Source organism: Eutrema salsugineum, unplaced genomic scaffold, assembly GCF_000478725.1.
Source record: "Eutrema salsugineum unplaced genomic scaffold, Eutsalg1_0 scaffold_1, whole genome shotgun sequence".
Lineage (NCBI taxonomy): Eukaryota > Viridiplantae > Streptophyta > Magnoliopsida > Brassicales > Brassicaceae > Eutrema > Eutrema salsugineum.
The window spans coordinates 11650647-11670707 of NW_006256909.1; the positions used below are offsets into that span (position 1 = coordinate 11650647).

Below are 20061 nucleotides of genomic sequence, written 5' to 3' on the forward strand. Positions count from 1 at the left end.
TATGTACATCGAAATGCAGTCGTCGTATATTCGTCGTAATGTTGCATCGAATTTACGACGATTTTACATTTACTAGCAAATCTATCGTTATCGATGTATAATCGTCGTAATTCGTCGTAAATTGTACGTCGAGTTTACGACGATTTTTTTATACGACGGTGTTACGACGGTTTTAAAATTAGACGTAAGATCGTCGTAAAATCGTTGTAAGTTTGCGATGATTTAAAAACCGTCGTAATGGACCGTTGAAAAACGATTGTTTTCTTGTAGTGTCCATATAATGATCTTTGCAATTTTATTGCACATAACTCTTTTGGTTTGGAAGTTAATGCTTTTGGCATCTTAAATCCTTCAGGAAATCTCATATAAATATCATTATCTAATGATCTATATAGGTATGCTGTAATGACGTCCATAAGACGCATCTCCAGATTTTCGTTAGCCGCTAGACTCATTAAAAATCTGAATGTGATCGCATCCATAACCGGAGAGTACGTTTCCTCATAATCGATCCCAGGTCTTTGAGAAAAGCCCTGAGCTACAAGGCGAGCCTTGTATCTCATAACCTCGTTTTTCTCATTTCGTTTCCGAACGAAAACCCATTTGTATCCCACTGGTCTTACCGATTTTGGTGTGAGTACAATTGGTCCGAATACTTCTCGTTTGTTAAGTGAATCAAGTTCGACTTGAATCGCACTTTTCCATTTTATCCAGTCATGTCTCTTTTGACATTCTAATACAGACTTAGGCTCTGGATCTTCATTCTTCTTCTATTTCTTTTGATACAAGGTATGAGAAAACATCGTCAACCTCATCCATGTCATTTCGATTCCATATCTTTCCATTATGAATGTAGTTAATAGAAATCTCATGATTTTCTTTGGATTCATAATGTTCGACGTTATTTTCTGATTCATGATTTGTTTCTTCTGGAACAGATTATATCATTTTAGGATCATAATGTTTCTCAACTTGCTTCCGTTTTCTAGGATTTTTGTCTTTGGAACCAAGAGGTCTACCACGCTTCAAACGTGTTCTAGACTCACGTGTATCATCTGCTTTTTCGCGTTCCTGTGGTATTTCTACACGAGCAGGAACATTTGCGGCTGGTATATGTGATTTTGTTACTGTTTTGGTATCCACAAATTCATCAGGTAGTTGATTAGCTATGCTTTGTAAATGCATAATTCGTCGAATTTCTAGTTCTGAATGTTTAGAAGGGGGATCAAGGTGTAACAGAGATGGTACACTCCATTTGATATCTCTTTCTATCTTTTTGTTTTCTCCCCCTAGAACCGGGAATAATTTTTCATCAAAATGACAATCTGCCAACCGTGCCGTAAAGACGTCACCAGTTTGCGGTTCTAAGTATTGTATAATTGATGGAGAATCGTAACCAACATATATCCCTAACCTTCTTTGTGGTCCCATCTTTGTGCGTTGTGGTGGTGCTATTGGTACATACTGCACAACCAAAGATTCTTAGATGAGAAATATTTGTTCTCGACCGAATGCCAACTGTAATGGGGAATATTTATGATATGCACTTGGCCTTACCCGAATAAGTGCTTCTGCATGCAAAATAGCATGTCCCCATACAGAGGTCGGGAGTTTTGATCTCATGATCAATGGTCTTGCAATAAGTTACAAACGTTTTATTAATGATTCTGCCAAACCATTTTGTGTGTGAACATGAGCTACAGGATGTTCAACCTCGATTCCAGTTACCATACAATAATCATTAAATGCTTGGGATGTAAATTTACCAGCGTTGTCTAGTCTAACTCTCTTTATTGAATAATCAGGGAATTGAGCTCTTAGTTTGATTATTTGAGTTAGAAATCTCGCAAATGCCACATTTCGAGATGATAATAGACAAACATGTGACCATCTACTTGACGCGTCAATCATTACCATAAAATAGTAGAATGGTCCACATGGTGGATGTATAGGTCCACAAATGTCGCCTTGAATCCGTTCAAGGAATTTTGGTAACTCTTTATCAATTTTTGTTGGCGATGGTTCGATGATCAATTTTCCGAGAGAGCACGCAGCACATGTCATTCCTTTTCCTTGACAAATCTTCTGGATTTTCAATGAATGTCCATGTGAATGTTCTATGATTTTTCGCATCATAGTGGTGCCTGGATGACCAAGACGATCATGCCATAGTGTGAAATATTCAGAATCTTTCTTGATCACAAGGTTTGATTCTATCACATTTATGCATGTATGATGTAAACTAGAAGGGAGTTCTGGTAACTTTTCTAATACTTGCCTTTTTCCCGATTTTTCAGAAGTTGTGTACATATATTTCTTCCCATTTTCAGTTGCAGACTGAGTATCAAAACCTTGAAGATATATATCTTTAAAACTCAACAAATTCTTTTTTCAATTTGGAGAAAATAGTGCATGAGTTATCGAGAACTTTGTTCCATTAGGTAATGCAAAATTAGCTTTACCAGTCCCTTCAATCAGATCTGCAGGACCTGATATTGTGTTGACAACAATTTTTGCCGGTCTCAAATCCGAGAAATATCTTCTATGTTTCAGAATGGTGTGTGTTGTTCCACTATCTGGTATACAAATATCTTTAGTATATGTCTTGGATGAAGTTTAGTTTGTATCGTAATCCATTTCTGTAATAAACAAAAATAATTAATAAAAATAAAATATTTTTATTCATAAAGCAAATATCATGCAATAATTATACATTAATAAAAAAATATCACACGATAATTATACATAATTAGGTAATGCAAACAACATTAATTATACATTATAATTTACATAAGCGACAATTATTTATGGTACATTCGTTGAAACTTCAAGAGTCACATGGTGGATATTTCAGGCTTCCGTAGGGGCGGTTTCATCAAAGTCATCTGCAAAGTCAGACGCATCAAGGTGCGTTGTACCCTCAGAATGTTCCGCAAGATTGACTTCCTTTCCCTTGCATTTAGCGGATTCTTTGTACAATGTGCATAGATGTGCAGGAGTACGACACACACGAGACCAATGTCCCTTGGTACTGCATCGGAAACAAGTATCCTCTCGCTTCTGTGAGGTACTTCCTTGGTGTTCTTTTCCCTTCGGGGGTTGTTCAGAACAAATCCACTGGAATGACTTCCTATTCTGAGGGCTGTAGTTTCTCCCAAGTCTGCGGTAGTTTCGACGGCCACGTCCCCGAAATGTTTTGTTCTCTTTAACTGGATTCTTAACATCCAATGCGTTCGCTTCAGGAAACGCTTTAGATCCAGTGAGTCGTGTCATGTGATTCTTAATAAGGAGCTCGTTATTCTTCTCAGCTATCAAGAGTGCCACAATCAAATCCGAAAATTTGGTATATCCACGTAACCGGTATTGTTGTTGCAGAGTGATGTGGTTTTTATAGAATGTGGTGTATGTTTTCTCAAGCATTTGAGACTCCGTAATGGTTTCACCACAATACCTTAATTTAGCTACAATTCCTAACACTGCGGAATTGTAGTTCATCACTTTGTCAAAGTCTTGAAACCTCAGATTTTGCCACTCATCCCGAGCAAGTGGAAGTGTTATGTCCTTTTGATGATCGAAACAATCCTTAAGGGACTTCCAAAGCTCTTGGGGATCTCTCATGTGTGCGTAATCATAGATGATACTTTCATCTAGGTGTCTTCTAAGGAAGATCACCGATTTCGCCTTTTCTTGGGCCGTTGAGGTATTCTTCTCTTTGATGGTTTCCGTTAAACCCAGAGATTCGAGGTGAAGTTCAATGTTAGTGATCCAAGATATGTAATTAGCACCAGTGATGTCTAAAGCCGGGAATTGGAGCTTCTCAATGTTTGCCATTGGATTTTCTAAAATAAAATAACAGAAGTAATTATATTAGAAAAATGATTTTTATTAAAATATGCGAGGTGGTGGAATACATAATGACATTACAAGGAATACAAATACATAAAAATCATCACATATTCTTTCGGAGAGAATTCTCCAAATAGTAAACTATAAAAAACAACAAGTATATAACCTATTACAAAACCTAAAAAGGGATGAACCATTTTTTTTTTTGAAAGAAATTTGATGGGGGAATGAAATGTTTGAGTGAAATGAATGATAGATAAGTGTATTTATAGATTGTATAATACTGTTCATTAGCCGTTATGTAGCTGTTTGTAAATTTTAAAAATAAAAAAATTATTTTGTTAATGACCGTTGGAAGCAAAGAAAATAAGGTAAAATCAGACTGATAATTTAAACAATAAATATACTAGTTTATATATTTATAAGTATACATTGGTAGTATAAATTTATTTATAATTATAGTAAAAATGTTAATTTAAAGATAAATATACGGTGACCATATCATCTATATTAAACAGTAAATAAATAAATAATGGTAACTTAAGTCATCCATATGAGCATGGTAAATAAATATATGGTGACTGAGTCATCCATATTAAAACAATAAATAAATAAATTATGGTGATTTAAATCATCCATATAAGCATAATAATTAAACAGTGCAAGTAAATAAATATATGGTGACAGAATCATCCATATAAAATAAAATAAATTATTTAGGCGGTTTAACCGTCCATTATGGTGCGTTAAGCAACCATGATAAAAAACAGTAAATAATGAAAGCAGTAAATAATAATGGGGCGGCAAAGCCGCACTCTAATTATAATAATTATATAATTAAAAATTATAAATTATAGAGGTAGAGTGATCGTGCTGATAACGTGTTTAATTATATCGTATACCGTATATTATATCAACATAATATGTGAATAACATTAACATAATTATTTGAATAAAACGTAATAATGAAAATAAAAATAGAGAGATGTGTACCAAAGAGGGAGAGAGAGATTTTGTATTTTTATTTTGGTGTATCTTACAATGGACAAGTACATGCTATATATAAAAGAAAATCAGACAAGTATTATTGTAAGAGATAAGTAAATGGGCTCCATCATCAAATCTTTACGCAAAGTTTTGACTTTGCAACACACCAGTTTCCAAATCCACTTTTACTTATAAAAAAAATTAATAAAACACTTACTACATAGCAATAATAACTCATTTTAAAGTGTGTAAATGTAATACCATGAAGAACTTTTGGGAAATCTGAAGTGTTAACTGATAATCAAACTTCAATAACATGGTGACATATTGGAACAAGTTTTTAAGATGGTGTGGGATTCTTCTCGGGTCAGCTTTGATAAGTTTCACTAATGCAAGAAAGTCGTTCTTGTAGCGCTTCGCCGCTTCCACATAAATGGATTCCTTAGCCGTGTGGATCTCAATGATGAAAAAGCCAAAGAAATAATGGCCAACTACCTTGTGAGTCACTTGTTTCCCGTTAATAAGCTATTTGTTAAATCTATTTCGGGCTTCATAAAAGATTTATTAATTGAAAACATCTTCACTGCACTCTTTTTCTTGAATGTGGTTTCCTATTCGTTTATGCAACTGAGCTGATATTAAGATGAAGAGATTTCTTGGCATCATAGTTGATACTAGCAATGAATTTGTGAAGAATTTGACTTGACCCATTTGCAGAATAATGGATACACTGGAAATTTTTTTTTTTTTTTGCCAGCGATTGGTTGATTACTACTCACTTACTTAAATTGCGTTATAAATAATTAACAATATGTAAACATAAAATTTAGTTTGAGATTTCAGAATTTCTTATCAAAATGTTTTTTTTTTGGACATTAAATTCGTTTTATAACGAAAGCCCACTAAGGCAAAACAACATACAACACAGTAATAAAAGTCCAAAATAAAATAAAATACATTAAACTCAAGATGAGCCTCAATATATCCTTCTGCCACGTGTCTTTGCACACGTTAAACTTTCTACACGTTGAAACACGTGTAAGGCATAGGAATATCCGTGTTGCTGCTCCGCTTCACCGTCTCCGGCGAAATTCCAACCAACGCATACACCGTTAATCACCATACAAGTTTGATGCTTCACCTTTACATGCTCTTCCGATTAGATCCTGTGAAGTTCTTCAGCCGGGAGTTTCCCTTTCTTCATAGTTCAACGCCGATCAGCCAAAACTCATGCCTAAACGTCACTTTATGCCTTGAAAAAGGCTTCTGAAAAAGGGACTAAGGGAGATCTCTGCTCCCAAGCTATGAGTGGATGATACCAAAGCTTGAAGAAAAACAATACTTTCAACACAACCACCGGATCTGAAAGCACCGCCTCAATATAAGAGGAACCATCAGCGGAAGAGATGGGCAAAACTAATCCGGTTGAAGCTGGAGTTTTTACTATTCAAACGAAGTTGGAAACTAAGTATCCGATATATGCGGAAAAAAACTTTGATCAAATGATCAGAAATATGAGAGAAAAGGCTTCTTCTCTCTCTGAGAGGAGAAAAAACTCTCAGGCAGAAGGTTCTTATCAAAATGTTAAATTTTTGGAAAAGGAATAATATAAGATGTGACCGTCGCAGGCTCCGTGAGGCAAGACCTTCCTTTCAGCCTCCGGAATCTGGTCGTCCGAGCAGGAAGGTGGCAGAAGTGGACCGGAGACGCCCCTTTTCCCGAAGAGACGATGGTCAGAGCAGATCCGCAAGAGGTTCATCCCACCTCGGAGAGTCTAATCACCACGTCGGAGGGCGAAGTTCTATACCGAGCAGAGAGGCTACCTCTCTTTCACATGCTCATCGTTCCAGACCAGTCCGTCGAAGTCTCTACAGTGGAGACGAACGTGACCATCACGAGGCGAGAAGGGACTCGGTCTGGAAACGTATCAGTGGCGAACCGGCTTCAAACTTTCCCCGCAGTCGGGAGCAATCAATTCAATCTTCTTCTGACTCCAGAAAGAGACGATCTCAGGATTTTGTGGTGTCAAGCCGGGAAAATCTACACGGCTTGCAAAGGAACAGCCACACCCATGATCAAGATCAGCACCGCAGGAACTCTCTTCCTGATCAGCGCCAACGATCCCCTCCCCGCACTGATCTGAGCTTTGAGCAATGGGGCAGCTCGCGACCACCTCGCCACCAATCAAGTATCCGTATCGTCGAGCCATCATCCAATCCACCTCCACCGGTGAGAAATTCGGACATACAAGATAAAGGCAAAGGAATAGCAATAGCAGAGGAGGACGAGGATGATGCAGATAGCGACGCCGACGATTTTGAATCCTCTCCCAAACTTCTCGAGGTGGGCTCTGGATCTGTGATAACACCGTATTTTGACAACTTTTATGGATCATTTTGAAATACTTTTTCTATGTTTTTAATTGTTTCAGGGAAAACGGTCTATTTCCCCCCTATAACTTTCATATAATACTAGATCACCCTGAACTTTGAGCCTCGGTTTGTGTCTCCCTAAAACAAAAGTTAAATAGATTGTTCCCCCTAGTTGCAAAGTTCAAGATCTATTTCCCCCTCAACCAAAATTTCGAAATCCTTTTCCCCCCAACCCACGTTTTTAGTTGGTTACTGTATACCAATTAGTTGCTAAACCAAAATTAACCTAACCTAAACCGATTACAACCCGATTACAACCCGTAAAAACCAACTAAAACCCACCCGAGCTCTAAACTGCAACCTAAAACCCGATTACAGCAAAATCCCCAAATCAGTTAGAACCCTAACCTGAGAAACGAACCCAGAATTCAAATTCCCCCAAATTGAGAAACCTTCTATCGAAATTGGAAAGCGTTTTCGATCATGGAGGCATTGGAGTGGAGAGAAGTACCTGAATTTCGAGACGAAGATTCCGACGGAGAAGATCGACGAGAAAGAGCTGATTACAACATGGAGAAAGCGCTGTTGGAGTTTGAGGATGAAGATCCTGTTCTTCACAACATGTATCCTGAAACCGATGATGAGGAAACTGGAACTCAATGCACAATGTCTGTTCCCAAGCCAGGTGATGGTCGCAGAGGTGGTAGTCAAAGTGGTGAATTTGATAGAGGCGTTGGGAATGTGTTTGAAGGGAAAGTGTTCTTTAATGGAGTGGCGTTTAAAGAAGCTGTGCTTGATTATGCACTCAAAACCGGTCGAAACATCAGGCAGTGGAGGTATGATAAAACTAAACTCAGTTATGTATGCCGAGGTAAATCTGAAAATGGTGATAGTTGTGCTTGGAGGATCTATTGTTCGACTTCGGAGAAGAAGATCAAGTGGCAGGTTAAGACGTTTAAACAAGCTCATAGCTGTATTCCTAATGGTGTTTGCGAGATGTTAAAGGGTCCTGTGATTGCTCATCTCTTTCTTGACAAAATCCGAGAAGAACCAGAGTATTATATGCCAATGAAGATTGAAGAGATGATATTGGACAAATGGGGGATTAAAGTGACAAGGAATCAGTGTCAATCGGCTAGGAACAAAGCTCTGAGATGGATCCAGAGAGAATATGATGAGCAGTTTGCTAAGCTTCGTGACTATTGCCGTGAGATACTAGATGCGAATAAAGGATCTACTGTGGCGCTTGAGTGCATTAGAAACGAGCAAGGTGAAGATGTCTTCGACAGATTCTATGTCTGTTTTGATGTTATCAGAAAATCATGGAAAGAGACTTGTAGACCGATTATTGGACTTGATGGATGCCACTTGAGACACAAGATGAAGGGTCAGTTACTGGTTGTTATGGGTCGAGATGTGGATAATGCTATTTATCCAATAGCATGGGCGGTTGTACAAGCTGAAACCAAGGATAATTGGCTGTGGTTTGTGAGGAAACTCAAAGCTGATTTCGATTTGCAAGATGGAGATGGGTACATAATGATGTCAGATAGACATAGAGTAAGTGTTTTTGGTCTGGTTTTTAGGTGTTAACATTGTTTTGATTTGATTTGATTTGGATTGCTGTTTTTTTTTTGGGTATTAACATTGTTTTTACTAAAATGTGAATTGTTATTTTTTTTTTGTAGGGACTCATAGCTGCTGTTGATCTAGAGCTCCCTCAGATTGAGCATCGGAAATGTGTTAGGCATATCTATGCTAACATGAGAGCATTGCATGGTAAGAACCCTGAAATGAAGAAGTTGATATGGCGTTTAGCATGGAGCTACAACAACACCGAATATGAAGAGAACTTGGACAAAATCTTCTGCTTTGACTCAGCTGTACATGCAAATCTGATGAAGACAAAGCCGAAAACTTGGTGTAGAGCCTACCACAAGATAGGTAATTTCTGTGAAGATGTGGAGAACAATTCTACAGAGTCATGGAATGGTTCAATTGTCAAAGCGAGAGACAAACCACTGGTTCCAATGCTGGAGACAATCGCAAGGATGGCAATGGTACGTATTGCAAGGAGGGGTTACAAAGCAATGGATTGGCAAAGTGTTTGCACCCCGTATGTGATCGACTATCTCGCTCTAGAGCATAAAAAAGCTAGGCTTTGTCAGGTCTACATATCCACAAATTCGACATTTGAAGTTAAACTCAGTGGCTGTTCATACCGTGTGAGTTTGATAGATAGAACTTGCACTTGTCGAAGATGGGAGATCACAGGTATTCCTTGTGAGCATGCTTTTGCGGTCATCATCAACAAGAAGTTGGAGGCTGAAGATTATGTCTGTCACTGGTTTAGGACAGCTCTGTGGAGAAGGACTTACCAAGAAGGTCTAGTACCAATGAGAGGTGCAAGGTTTTGGCCTGTAGGACAAGAACCACCGGTGCATCAACCTCCAAGACCGGAATCGCCTCCCAGGAAGAAAGGAGAAACCCATAAAGTTAGTAAGAAGGATAAGGAAAGGAAGAAAGGCAAAAATGAATCTCTAGTGAAGAAAGCACCAAAAATCTTGAAGAGAGTTATGCATTGTGGGATTTGTGGTGCAGCTAACCATAATTCAAGGTTTCATGACAAGAAAAAGAAAAAGGTTTAGTGGTTCTTTTTCTTTAGTATATGCGATTTTGGTGTATGGTCATGTTTGTTCATGTATGTTGTTATATCTGTACAGGGATTTGAAGGAGAGTCTTCTTGGGATGAATCTTCTCAGGTGCAGACTTCTCAAGGGAATCTCACACCGTTTGAGTCTTCTCAAGGGACTCTAACTCAGCTTGGTGATTGAAGAGTATGGGAAGCTTGGCGGTAGAAGCTTTTTTTCTGTTTAAGGACAATATGTAGCTCAGTTTTAGGAATGTTGCAGGTTTTTGGTGTAAGATGCTGGTTTTTCCATTGCAGGTTTTTGGTTTTAGGACAAAACAATGTTCTGTTCTCTATTTTAGGTGTAAGACAATCCTATTTTATGGTATTTAGAACCTGTTTATCAATGTCTTATCTTTGTGTTGTTCTGGTATTTAAAACCTGTTTATCAATGTTTACTATCTTAATTTGAAACCAAATGTGAAACAACACACCACACAGACAATTTATATTGTTCAAGGCCATTAATTTGCTAAAAATAGACCATCAATGTCGATAAAGATACTAACCAAAACATACAACAACAAGCACACACTAAAAACCATACAAGACTCAACCTAAAAGCATGCTGAATCCGACAATGGCCACACACCCAAAGACTGCAAGCACCATCATTTTCTTCATCTTGGATTCAGTTTCACCAATTATTTCTTCAACTTTCTCAAATATCTCATTCTGTAGCTTCATTTCCATCTTGTCATACACCATTTTCTCAAGCTCCAAACGTGATTTTGAAAGCTCTTTCATCTGGTGTTCAATGCTTTCTGCTCGATAACCAAATGCCTCTATCTCATTAAGCAGAGCCTCATCAACCCACTTAAACACATGATTATCATTTGAAAGCTACAAAATTTAGATCAAAAATTGATTCAATTCAAAATTGTTAACATGAATATACAATTTCAAAATGAAAATCGATATGTACTTAGCTTACCTTCTTTGCAACAGCTAAAGAACACCTAAAATAGCGCTGGTATGGATTTGAATCCGATCGGGATATCTTTGTTATGATTTCTTCTCCACACCAACATCTTCTCGGAATTCCCATGACTTTTCCTCGATCTCGGCCACCATTTGATACTCCACTAGATGCGCCGGATATATTGCTCATCCTCCACTAGATTTGATTTTGAATTCGCGATTTTGATTTCGAATTCGCGATTTTGATTTTGATTTTGGAAAACTGAGTTTTAGGGTTTATATTCAATTTGGGGATTTTAATTGGGGAACGGGTCGGGGGAATGGGTCGGATCTAGGATCGGATTTGGTTTTTATTTCGGTTTTGTTTTCGGTCCAACACGTCTGGTTTACGGTTTACATGCGGAACCGATGTAAAACCATCGAAATTTTGGTTGAAGGGGAAATAGATCTCGAACTTTGCAACTAGGGGGAATAATCTATTTAACTTTTGTTTTAGGGAGACACAAACCGAGGCTCAAAGTTCAGGGTGATCTAGTATTATATGAAAGTTATGGGGGGAAATAGACCGTTTTCCCATTGTTTCAAGTACTTTTATTACGTTTTTCTAGTATTTGTAGTTCCAAGACTCTTTTCAGGTAACTTTGGGAAAAGCTTAACAAAATGGATAGAAAACCAGATTTCAGCTCAGAGTCAAACCGTCAGAATTTCACCCCCGATTGAAGGTTTTCTCACCGTCTAATCCAGCTCAAATTTGGAGACCTTAAAGATGGAAGTATCAGATTTCCAGCACACTTTACAGCTTGACAATCCAACGGTTCAATCAAAAGATACGCGAAGAGCAAGATGTCCCGTAAACCAGCCGGCGAGCGTTTTCACCCGCGGCCAACAGACCAATCCCTGCGGTCACAACCGCCGCGACCGCGGCCAGCCACCCATTTTCCGCGGTCGCACTCATCCCGACCGCGGCCAGCTAACTCCGAGCCCGAAGGCCCATTTCTGAAGCCCATATCATTTTTCTAGCCTCAATTCCGGAATCCTAGACACCAGAGAGTATTGGAGATTGTAAATACATGTCATTTAGATCGTTTTTAGAAGAAAAAAAAGAGAGACGAAATACTTTACAGAAATTTTACTTTAAGCTTTGTTTTTAGGTTTTAGGGAGAGAGAGATTTGTCTCTTGAACCCTTGTTCTTCCTTTTTCAATTTCGGTTTTTATTCTACTTTTTCATACTATGTTTTTTATTTCGTTCATCATGTCTGATTAGTTTTACTGTTGGGATTAAGGGATTTTCGATGGGGATTTATATGTTCGGTGAGGATTCCATGAGCTTTTGAGCTGAATCTTAGAACTTTTTCTTCTGAATTCGTTTTTACTACATGAGAGTAGCGTCATGAACTATAATCTGATCCAGATGCTTGGTGACACGAAAGTGTTCATCCGGTGTCAGATCTAGTTTAGGAGAGCAAAACAAACATAGGAGTGGAAACCTACCTATGGGCGATTTGTGAATGCTGACGAGTCTTAAACATAATGCATCTTTTCTTTTCCAGGGCCAGAGTGGAAACCTACTGGTCAGGGTTGAGAGAGATAGTTGTCTATGATCACGACAGTGGTTTATTCATACGTCCGTAACTCCAGTTCGAAAAGTTTAAGCTAAGATCTTATCAAATTTACTCTCTAGCAATGTTTTGAATCGTTCGTACCCCTGAGAAAACTTCCCTGAAGCCCAGCACTTTCTTTCTTATAGATTTACACCGTTTTATTTCAAGCTTTAGTTCAATATTTTCATTGCTTTTCAATCGATTTTCATTTAAGCAATTAGGTTAGCCGTTTTTCCTGTTTTTACCCGTTTTTGTTAAGTTTAGTTATTAGGTCATTTTAATTCTCGTATTTTCTCTTTAGGATTCGTTTTTACATTAAACACACCACCAAAACCCCCCACAAAACTGTTTGGTTCTAGACTTCCATACTTTATATTTCTTTCGAAGGCTTTTGCAGGAAAGATTCTCCTTCCCTGTGGATTCGATCCCTAAGTACTACAATCGATCAGCTGTGCACCTGCGGCTATTGATTTAATTTAGGGTAAAACTTGACAACCCTCACGACACACCGACATCAATCTGGAGTGATGCACTCTCCGCCTTTTGGCGAGGTAATTCCCGAAGTGGAGATCCCTCTTAAGGCGCCTTTGGCCCCTGTATCAGAAACAGATGATGTTGGGAGTCTCCTTGGAACTGAGTATGTCCCCACCGATTAGGAAGATCGAGCTGATGGAGTGGAGGATGACACTGAGCTCACCGAAGATGACCTGTGCATTTTGGACGACTGTGAGAGAGCGATGATATTCGAAGGTCTTATGGAAGATGATGATCTTCTGGGTGAAGACCTCGCATCAGAAGAGATGGTGGAGAGTTTAGAGCGTACAATATCGGATGTGGCGATCCCAAATTGTAAGACTTCTGCAACGGCCCCAGCTGTCTCCCAATCCCCCACTAGCAAAAGGGTGAGGTCCCCAGACCAGTCTCCAGTTCGGAAAAAGAAATCGATCCCGAAGCCCTAAAGTGGTTGTAGCTGCTTCCAAAAAGCTTAAGCCTTTCTAGAACAAGAACTCCCCAAAGAAGCGTGCCAACATACCTGCGAGTAACACTACATCTGTCCCTGGATCCCGCACTCGAACCGCTCCAAGACCAGCCCCTCGCCATGTTCCCCCATCCGCTAATGCAACCGTTTCAACGTCCGCTGCACCATCGACTAGCAAACCTGCAAAGCCGAGCAAGAAGACCATTGGTTTGGAGGACCGTGCTACTCCCAAACCACCCAAATGAGGATTCTGGCGTGGATTTTCCAAGGGATGGGAGCTGAGCTTACCTCTCACCGACTGGAAGAGTTATGTCACAAATACTCTCGAGGTTTTATGTTTTTATCTGAAACCAAAAACAATCGTTATTTTTTGCAGAATATGCAAGTTTCTCTAGGATTTGATAACCTTCACACTGTTGACCCAATAGGGAACAATGGAGGTATTGCTCTTTTTTATTCTAAGGATTTTCTGGCTAAGATTTTACATTTAGATGATCGTTTGATTGATGTTGAGACTATATTTGATGGCAATCGTGTTTTTATGTCTTTCATTTATGGTGATCCTGTTGTAAAAAACCGAGAGTATGTATGGGAACGTTTATCCCGTATTGGCATTTCCTGAAATGGACCGTGGTTCTTCATCGGCGATTTTAATGAGATTATTGGCAATCCTGAAAAAGTGACGGGGAAAAACGCTTAGAAGCCACTTTTCTTCCTTTTAAAGCCATGATTCGAAATTATGGAATGATTGAATTCCCATTCCAAGGAAACTCTCTCTCCTGGGTCGGAAGGAGAAGAAATGGTGTTATCAAATGTCGGTTGGATAGAGCCTTAGGAAATGAGGATTGACATACCATCTTTTCCCACACTAGTGTGGAGTATTTGAAAATGTGGGGATCATACCATAGACCCCTTATTGCATATATAGGGAACTCACCAATGTGCCTCTATAAGAGATTTATGTTTGACAAACGGTGGAATGGCAAATCAGGTCTAGAAGAGTCCGTAAAGCGAGGTTGGGGAGAACCTCTATTACGAGCCCATGGTTCTTTCGTTTTTCGCATAAGGAAATGTCGCCAAGCCATCTCGGTATGGAAAAAAGGTTAATTACGAATTCTCAAAAATTAATTAAGCAACTCCAAGATGAGATTGACAAAGCAGTGGAAGATGACAATGTCTCAGTAGAAGACATTCTAATCATCAAGAGGCGCTTATGTGAAGCTTACCGAGAGGAGAAACTCTATTGGCAACAGAAGAGTACAGCAACTTGGTTAAAAGAAGGCGATAAAAATACCAAGTTTTTTCACGCCACTACTGAGCAGAGGAGAGCAAGGAACAAGATTCTAGGTCTTCTTAGTCCTGATGGTGAATGGGTGGATAATGCGAAGGGAGTGGAATCAATAGCTATTAGATACTTTGAAATGCTCTTCGCATCCTCGAATTCGAGAGACCCCTCCTCTGTACTTTAAAATATCCCCGTAAAAGTCACTTTGGTGATGAACGAAAGATTGACACGGGAGGCATTAGAAGAAAAAGTGAAGCGAGCCCTTTTCTCCTTGAATCTAGGCAAAGCTCCAGGACCCGATGGCTTTACATCCCTCTTCTTCTAGAAATTTTGGTGAACGATCAAGGGATACCTTATTAGATGATAAAAGACTTCCAACGCTCTGGTACTTTCGATGAACAACTAAATGAAACTAACATCTGCCTTATTCCTAAGGGTGATCGCCCTAGAGAGATGTCAGGCTTCAGAACGATTAGCTTATGTAATGTAGCCTATAAGATTATCTCTAAAGTCTTGAGCTTACGCTTAAAAAAACTTCTTCCGAAATTAATTTCCGAGACCCAGTCAGCCTTTGTGGCGGAAAGACTAATCACGGATAATATTTTTATTGCTCAAGAAAACTTCCATGCTTTACGCTCCAACCCGGCGTGTCGCAAAACGTTTATGGCAATAGAGACAGACATGAGTAAGGCATATGATAGAGTTGAATGGTCTTTCCTGAGATCTTTGATGGAAAAGATGAGGTTTGATAACCGATGGATTGACTGGGTCATGTTCTGTATCACCTCAGTGAAATACAGCGTTTGATAAATGGTAAACCAAGAGGAAAAATCAGACCATCTAGGGGTATCAGGCAAGGGGACCCGATCTTGTCTTACCTCTTCATACTATGCACAGAAGCCCTTATCTCTCAGCTCCGTGCTGCTGAAGACGATGACAAGATCCAAGGGATAAAAATTGCAAGAGCGAGCCCCCACCTCCCATCTCCTGTTCGCGGATGACAGCCTTTTCTTTTGCAAGGCGGACATCAGTCAGAGCAGAGAAATCATAGATATTATCCGTCGTTATGGCGAGGTGTCGGGGCAACAAATCAATCTTGCGAAATCCTCCATAATGTTTGGCAATGACGTGCCTACGACAATAAGACAAGAGATTAAAGATACCCTCGGAATCTCCCAAGAAGGAGGTATGGGGACCTATCTAGGCTTCCCAGAGAAGATTCAGGGCTCTAAAGCCCAGGTGTTTGCCTTTGTTCGGGACAGGCTGCAAAGCCGGGTCAAATCCTGGTCATCGAAACTTCTCTCTAAAGGTGGCAAAGAGATTCTGATAAAATCTCAGGCACAAGCAATTCTGACATATGTTATGTCGTGTTTTCTCCTACCAAAAGCCCTATGTGTTAAGCTTAAGAGTGCAATTGCGAACTTCTGGTGGAGCTCTAAGAGTGAGGGTAGAGGTATTCATTGAATGGCATGGAACTCCCTGAGTGATCCCTTGAAGGAGGCTGGCCTTGGATTTCGGACCCTCGAAGATTTTAACATTGCACTGCTAGCTAAACAACTCTGGAGACTTCTGCGATTTCCAGATTCCCTTTTATGTCGGTTATTAAAGGGGAGATATTTTAAATTGTGCAGTCCTCTTGAAGTTAGTGTCTCTAACCGGCTTTCCTAAGGATGGCGTAGTATATTGGCAGCAAAACCGCTCCTCGCCTCCGGGATTCGGAAAACCATAGGCTCTGGTTTTGACACCTGTGTGTGGTCTGAGCCATGGATCCCCGACTTCCCAGCTAGACCCCCGAAGGGGCTTTTGATGGATCGGAATCCCCTTCTCTTCGTCAATACTCTTATTGACTTTCAGACGAAGCAGTGGAAAGTAGACCGTCTTCGAGAGTTATTCCCTCTCGAGGAGATTACCCTTATTTTAGGGTTACGTCCGAGTCGTGCTTTCTCGAGAGATGGGTATAGCTGGATTTTCACTAAGTCCGGAAACTATACTGTCAAGTCTGGATATTAGAACGCGAGAGCCTTATCTCGTCTTACCTGTGACCTCCCTGTTCAGGGACCCGATTTTTCGGTCTTAAAGGTGCAGGCATAGAAACTAAAAACCACACGCAAGATCAAGCACTTTGTTTGGCAATGCGTTAATGGTAGTGTATCGACGTGTCAACGTCTATTCTCCCGTCATATCGAACGGACGTGATAAAGAATGCCCGAGATGTGGGGCAGAGGAGGAGACAATAAATCACATGCTTTTTGAATGCCCTCTGTCTAAGCAAGTTTGGCTCTTTCGACGATTCTCTCATCTCTAGACGTTTTCCCCTTATCCTCCATTTATGGTAACTTAGATTACCTATTTTGGAGAGCAAGTGATTCTGGACTAAGCGAAGAGCATCTCCATATTTTTCCCTGGATTATGTGGTTTCTGTGGAAAGCATGAAATAGAAAAGTTTTCAAAACCGGGACAAACTCCCGCCTGATATCCTTAATCATGCAAAGGTAGAGGAAGAAGCGTGGAGGTACGTGAATACTGTAGACAATGGAGTCATTTGTCAGGACCCAGAGCCTATGCCAGATAAGCTTCCTACCTCAGTCGAGACAGGGTGCTATTTTGATGGATTATGGCTTGGAACGGCACCGATCAGCAGACAAGGGTGGGTCATTCTCTCTGGCCGTAACATTTCCCTTGTAGGTCTTAGAGGTGCTGGCCAAAGCTTATCTCCCCTTCACGCAGAGCTGGACTCTCTTTTATGGGCTATGAAATGCATTCTTTCCTCACATGTGGTTTGCGAGATCTTCTATACAGACTGCTCCGATTTGATCACTATAACCTTTCGGACTGGCCTACATTCACAGCAGAGTTAGAGGATTTTTGATTTTTATCACGTTGTTTTAGATCGTTTAGATTATATCATGTCCTAAATTATATCATGTCCTAAATCTTGTAATGTCCGTGCCGATAAGCTAGCAAAAGCTGCTCGAACACGAGGTGTAAAATTTTCTCCTAATAAAATGGTGTTGATGTTGTAAAAAAAAAAAGAATAATATAAGACAACCTTCGTTGTTCTTCTTTCCTCTGCGCTCGAATAATCCTTCCTTCGATTTTCCCACTGAGATCCATATTTGCTTTCGCATCCGTCAGGTTTGTGCCCATCTCGATTCTCGAATTACTTCGTCGTAGGATCCTTTGAGCGATTGATAAACACTAATTTCTATCGTAGAATCGTACTCTACTCATAAGTTTTGGATTGGGAATCAAATTATTGTCGATACCCTAAATTTCGTCTACCCATTGACCTAAAGTTTTGAATTTCCTTACGAAATATAAATTGTTTGGATTTCGGCAGAGAACATCAGAAAGTGGGTTTCTTCATCGCCGGTAAGAAACGCAGAGCAAATGGATTCCGACGATACCGTGCCACTAAGCGAGCGGCCCGAGTGGTCGGACGTGGTCCCGTTGACTCAGAACGACGGCTCGAACCCGGTGGTTCCGATCGCCTACAAGGAAGAGTTCCGCGAGACCATGGATTACTTCCGTGCAATTTACTTCTCCGACGAGAGATCTCCTCGCGCACTACGACTCACTGAAGAAACCCTCCGCTTAAACTCCGGGAACTACACAGTAATGATTCTTCTATGCTTTGCAGGCTGCTTGGTTATTTAGTCCTCGTTGCATTGAATCTTATTCTTAACAATCTTGTTCTTAACTTTGCCTTTGAAAGGTCTGGCATTTCAGGCGACTAGTACTCGAGGCGCTTAATCACGACTTGTATCAAGAACTCGAATTCATCGAGCGCATCTCTGAAGATAACTCTAAGAACTACCAATTGTGGTAAGTTTTAACACCTTTTTCTTCGTGAGAGTGTTTCTTTATCTATGAATGATTTTGAACCAAGAACTGTATATGTTTGCTTTATGTGATTGTCTACATTTGTCATAAACTGGAGAATGTTTTACTCGATATCTTTTGTGGGAATTATTATAATGCATGTTCATTATATTTGAAATCAAAGTTTGTTCTTTTACACATTGTAAAAGTCCATAGTGTCAAACAAAAGTAACCCTTTGGTTGTTTGCTTCGGTTTGTGATGATCGATGGTTCTGCTCTAATTATTCCTTTGCTCTAGGCATCATCGGCGATGGGTTGCTGAGAAACTGGGTCCTGATGTTGCGTGGAGGGAACTTGACTTTACTCGGAGGGTACTTTCACTTGATGCCAAACATTATCATGCTTGGTCACACAGGCAGGTTTGTGATCTCACACCTTTGTTAAAGCACTCACTTGATTTAATATTTATGTTCTTGCTTGATGCTGGGAAACAATCTGCAGTGGACACTACAAGCATTAGGAGGATGGGAAAATGAGCTTGATTACTGTCACGAGCTCCTTGAAGCTGACGTCTTTAACAATTCTGCCTGGAATCAGGTAATATGATCCATCGATACATACGCTAGATTGTGTTTACCAAATTTATCTTTGCCAATTCAGTCACTTTCTTTGAATAACTCCATTCCCTTAAATCTGGCAGAGGTATTACGTTATTACTAGATCTCCCTCGTTGGGAGGCTTACAAGCCATGAGAGAATCTGAAGTAAGCTACACAGTCAAAGCCATTTTAGCCAATCCTGCAAACGAGAGCTTGTGGAGATACCTGAAAGGTCTTTTCAAAGACGACACAGAGTCCTGGATTAGTGATCCTAGTGTTTCCTCAGTCTGTTTGAGAGTTCTCTCTCGTACAGATTGCTTCCATGGATTTGCTCTGAGCACCCTTTTGGATCTTCTATGCAACGGATTGAGACCAACCAGCGAGCATAGAGACTCGGTGAAAGCTCTAGCTAGTGAAGAACCAGATACTGACTTGGCCAATTTGCTGTGTACCATTCTCGGTCGTGTAGATCCTATAAGAGCTAACTATTGGGCATGGAGGAAAAGCCAGATTACAGTGGCAATGTGACTAATTTACACATTTTGATTTTGATTTTTTTTCATTTTCTATCTCTGTACTGCTTCTTTATGAATCACATGAACATGTTTTAATTCAAACATCATTTTAGCCGTTCTTCATTTTTTTTTAATTTGATACTATTAAAATTTATATTAGCCGTTCATCTTGTTGTTGTTGTACTATACCAGGTAAGGATAGATCGGTATTCGGTTATGAGACGGTTTAGACCGGATTCAATCCGAATTTCGAGTCTAAACCAAACAACTCTTAGGTACATATTAGATTCTTATCGATCGAGATAAATCACGCAAAATCTAATGCATGTCAACACTAAAGTATTGACTTTAGGAAAATACAAACCCGTATTTTTAAAGTAAATAATACAATCATGGTTTGGGTTAGATTCGGGTTCGGTTATGTAATGTTGATATTGCTTGATAG

At 39.7% G+C, this 20061-nt stretch overlaps 4 protein-coding genes across 4 annotated transcripts; 2 read left to right on the plus strand and 2 right to left on the minus strand.

The window, feature by feature from the left end:
• Positions 1 to 2850: 2850 nt before the first annotated feature.
• On the minus strand, positions 2851 to 3831 carry LOC112081956. Its single transcript, XM_024149031.1, has one exon. It carries the CDS (start codon positions 3829 to 3831, stop codon positions 2851 to 2853), a length of 981 nt encoding a protein of 326 aa, XP_024004799.1.
• A 3857-nt stretch (positions 3832 to 7688) lies between these two features.
• LOC112081957 lies at positions 7689 to 10039 on the plus strand. The gene is made up of 3 exons (XM_024149032.1): positions 7689 to 8765; positions 8894 to 9847; positions 9929 to 10039. The coding sequence occupies exons 1-3, from the start codon at positions 7689 to 7691 to the stop codon at positions 10037 to 10039; spliced, it is 2142 nt and encodes a 713-aa protein (XP_024004800.1).
• Positions 10040 to 10446: 407 nt separating this feature from the next.
• LOC112081958 (uncharacterized protein At4g04775-like) lies at positions 10447 to 11005 on the minus strand. The gene is made up of 2 exons (XM_024149033.1): positions 10829 to 11005; positions 10447 to 10737 (listed from the first exon to the last, which is right to left on the minus strand). The coding sequence occupies exons 1-2, from the start codon at positions 11003 to 11005 to the stop codon at positions 10447 to 10449; spliced, it is 468 nt and encodes a 155-aa protein (XP_024004801.1).
• Positions 11006 to 17643: 6638 nt separating this feature from the next.
• LOC18028132 (protein farnesyltransferase/geranylgeranyltransferase type-1 subunit alpha) lies at positions 17644 to 19731 on the plus strand. Its single transcript, XM_006414426.2, has 6 exons — positions 17644 to 17816; positions 18022 to 18296; positions 18397 to 18506; positions 18802 to 18922; positions 19005 to 19100; positions 19204 to 19731. The coding sequence occupies exons 2-6, from the start codon at positions 18072 to 18074 to the stop codon at positions 19627 to 19629; spliced, it is 978 nt and encodes a 325-aa protein (XP_006414489.1). The 5' UTR covers positions 17644 to 17816; positions 18022 to 18071; the 3' UTR covers positions 19630 to 19731.
• Positions 19732 to 20061: the final 330 nt, after the last annotated feature.

What these genes read in the sequence shown, in the direction of transcription:
- LOC112081956 (XM_024149031.1), bottom strand. Translation starts at nt 3,831, where the DNA reads ATGGCAAACATTGAGAAGCTCCAATTCCCGGCTTTAGACATCACTGGT.
- LOC112081958 (XM_024149033.1), bottom strand. Translation starts at nt 11,005, where the DNA reads ATGAGCAATATATCCGGCGCATCTAGTGGAGTATCAAATGGTGGCCGA. An exon ending in CTTTAGCTGTTGCAAAGAAG is followed by an intron (nt 10,738 to 10,828) that starts GTAAGCTAAGTA and finishes TAAATTTTGTAG; the next exon opens with CTTTCAAATGATAATCATGT.
- LOC112081957 (XM_024149032.1), top strand. Translation starts at nt 7,689, where the DNA reads ATGGAGGCATTGGAGTGGAGAGAAGTACCTGAATTTCGAGACGAAGAT. An exon ending in TGATGTCAGATAGACATAGA is followed by an intron (nt 8,766 to 8,893) that starts GTAAGTGTTTTT and finishes TTTTTTTTGTAG; the next exon opens with GGACTCATAGCTGCTGTTGA. An exon ending in ATGACAAGAAAAAGAAAAAG is followed by an intron (nt 9,848 to 9,928) that starts GTTTAGTGGTTC and finishes ATATCTGTACAG; the next exon opens with GGATTTGAAGGAGAGTCTTC.
- LOC18028132 (XM_006414426.2), top strand. Translation starts at nt 18,072, where the DNA reads ATGGATTCCGACGATACCGTGCCACTAAGCGAGCGGCCCGAGTGGTCG. An exon ending in ATGCTTGGTCACACAGGCAG is followed by an intron (nt 18,923 to 19,004) that starts GTTTGTGATCTC and finishes AACAATCTGCAG; the next exon opens with TGGACACTACAAGCATTAGG. An exon ending in ACAATTCTGCCTGGAATCAG is followed by an intron (nt 19,101 to 19,203) that starts GTAATATGATCC and finishes TAAATCTGGCAG; the next exon opens with AGGTATTACGTTATTACTAG.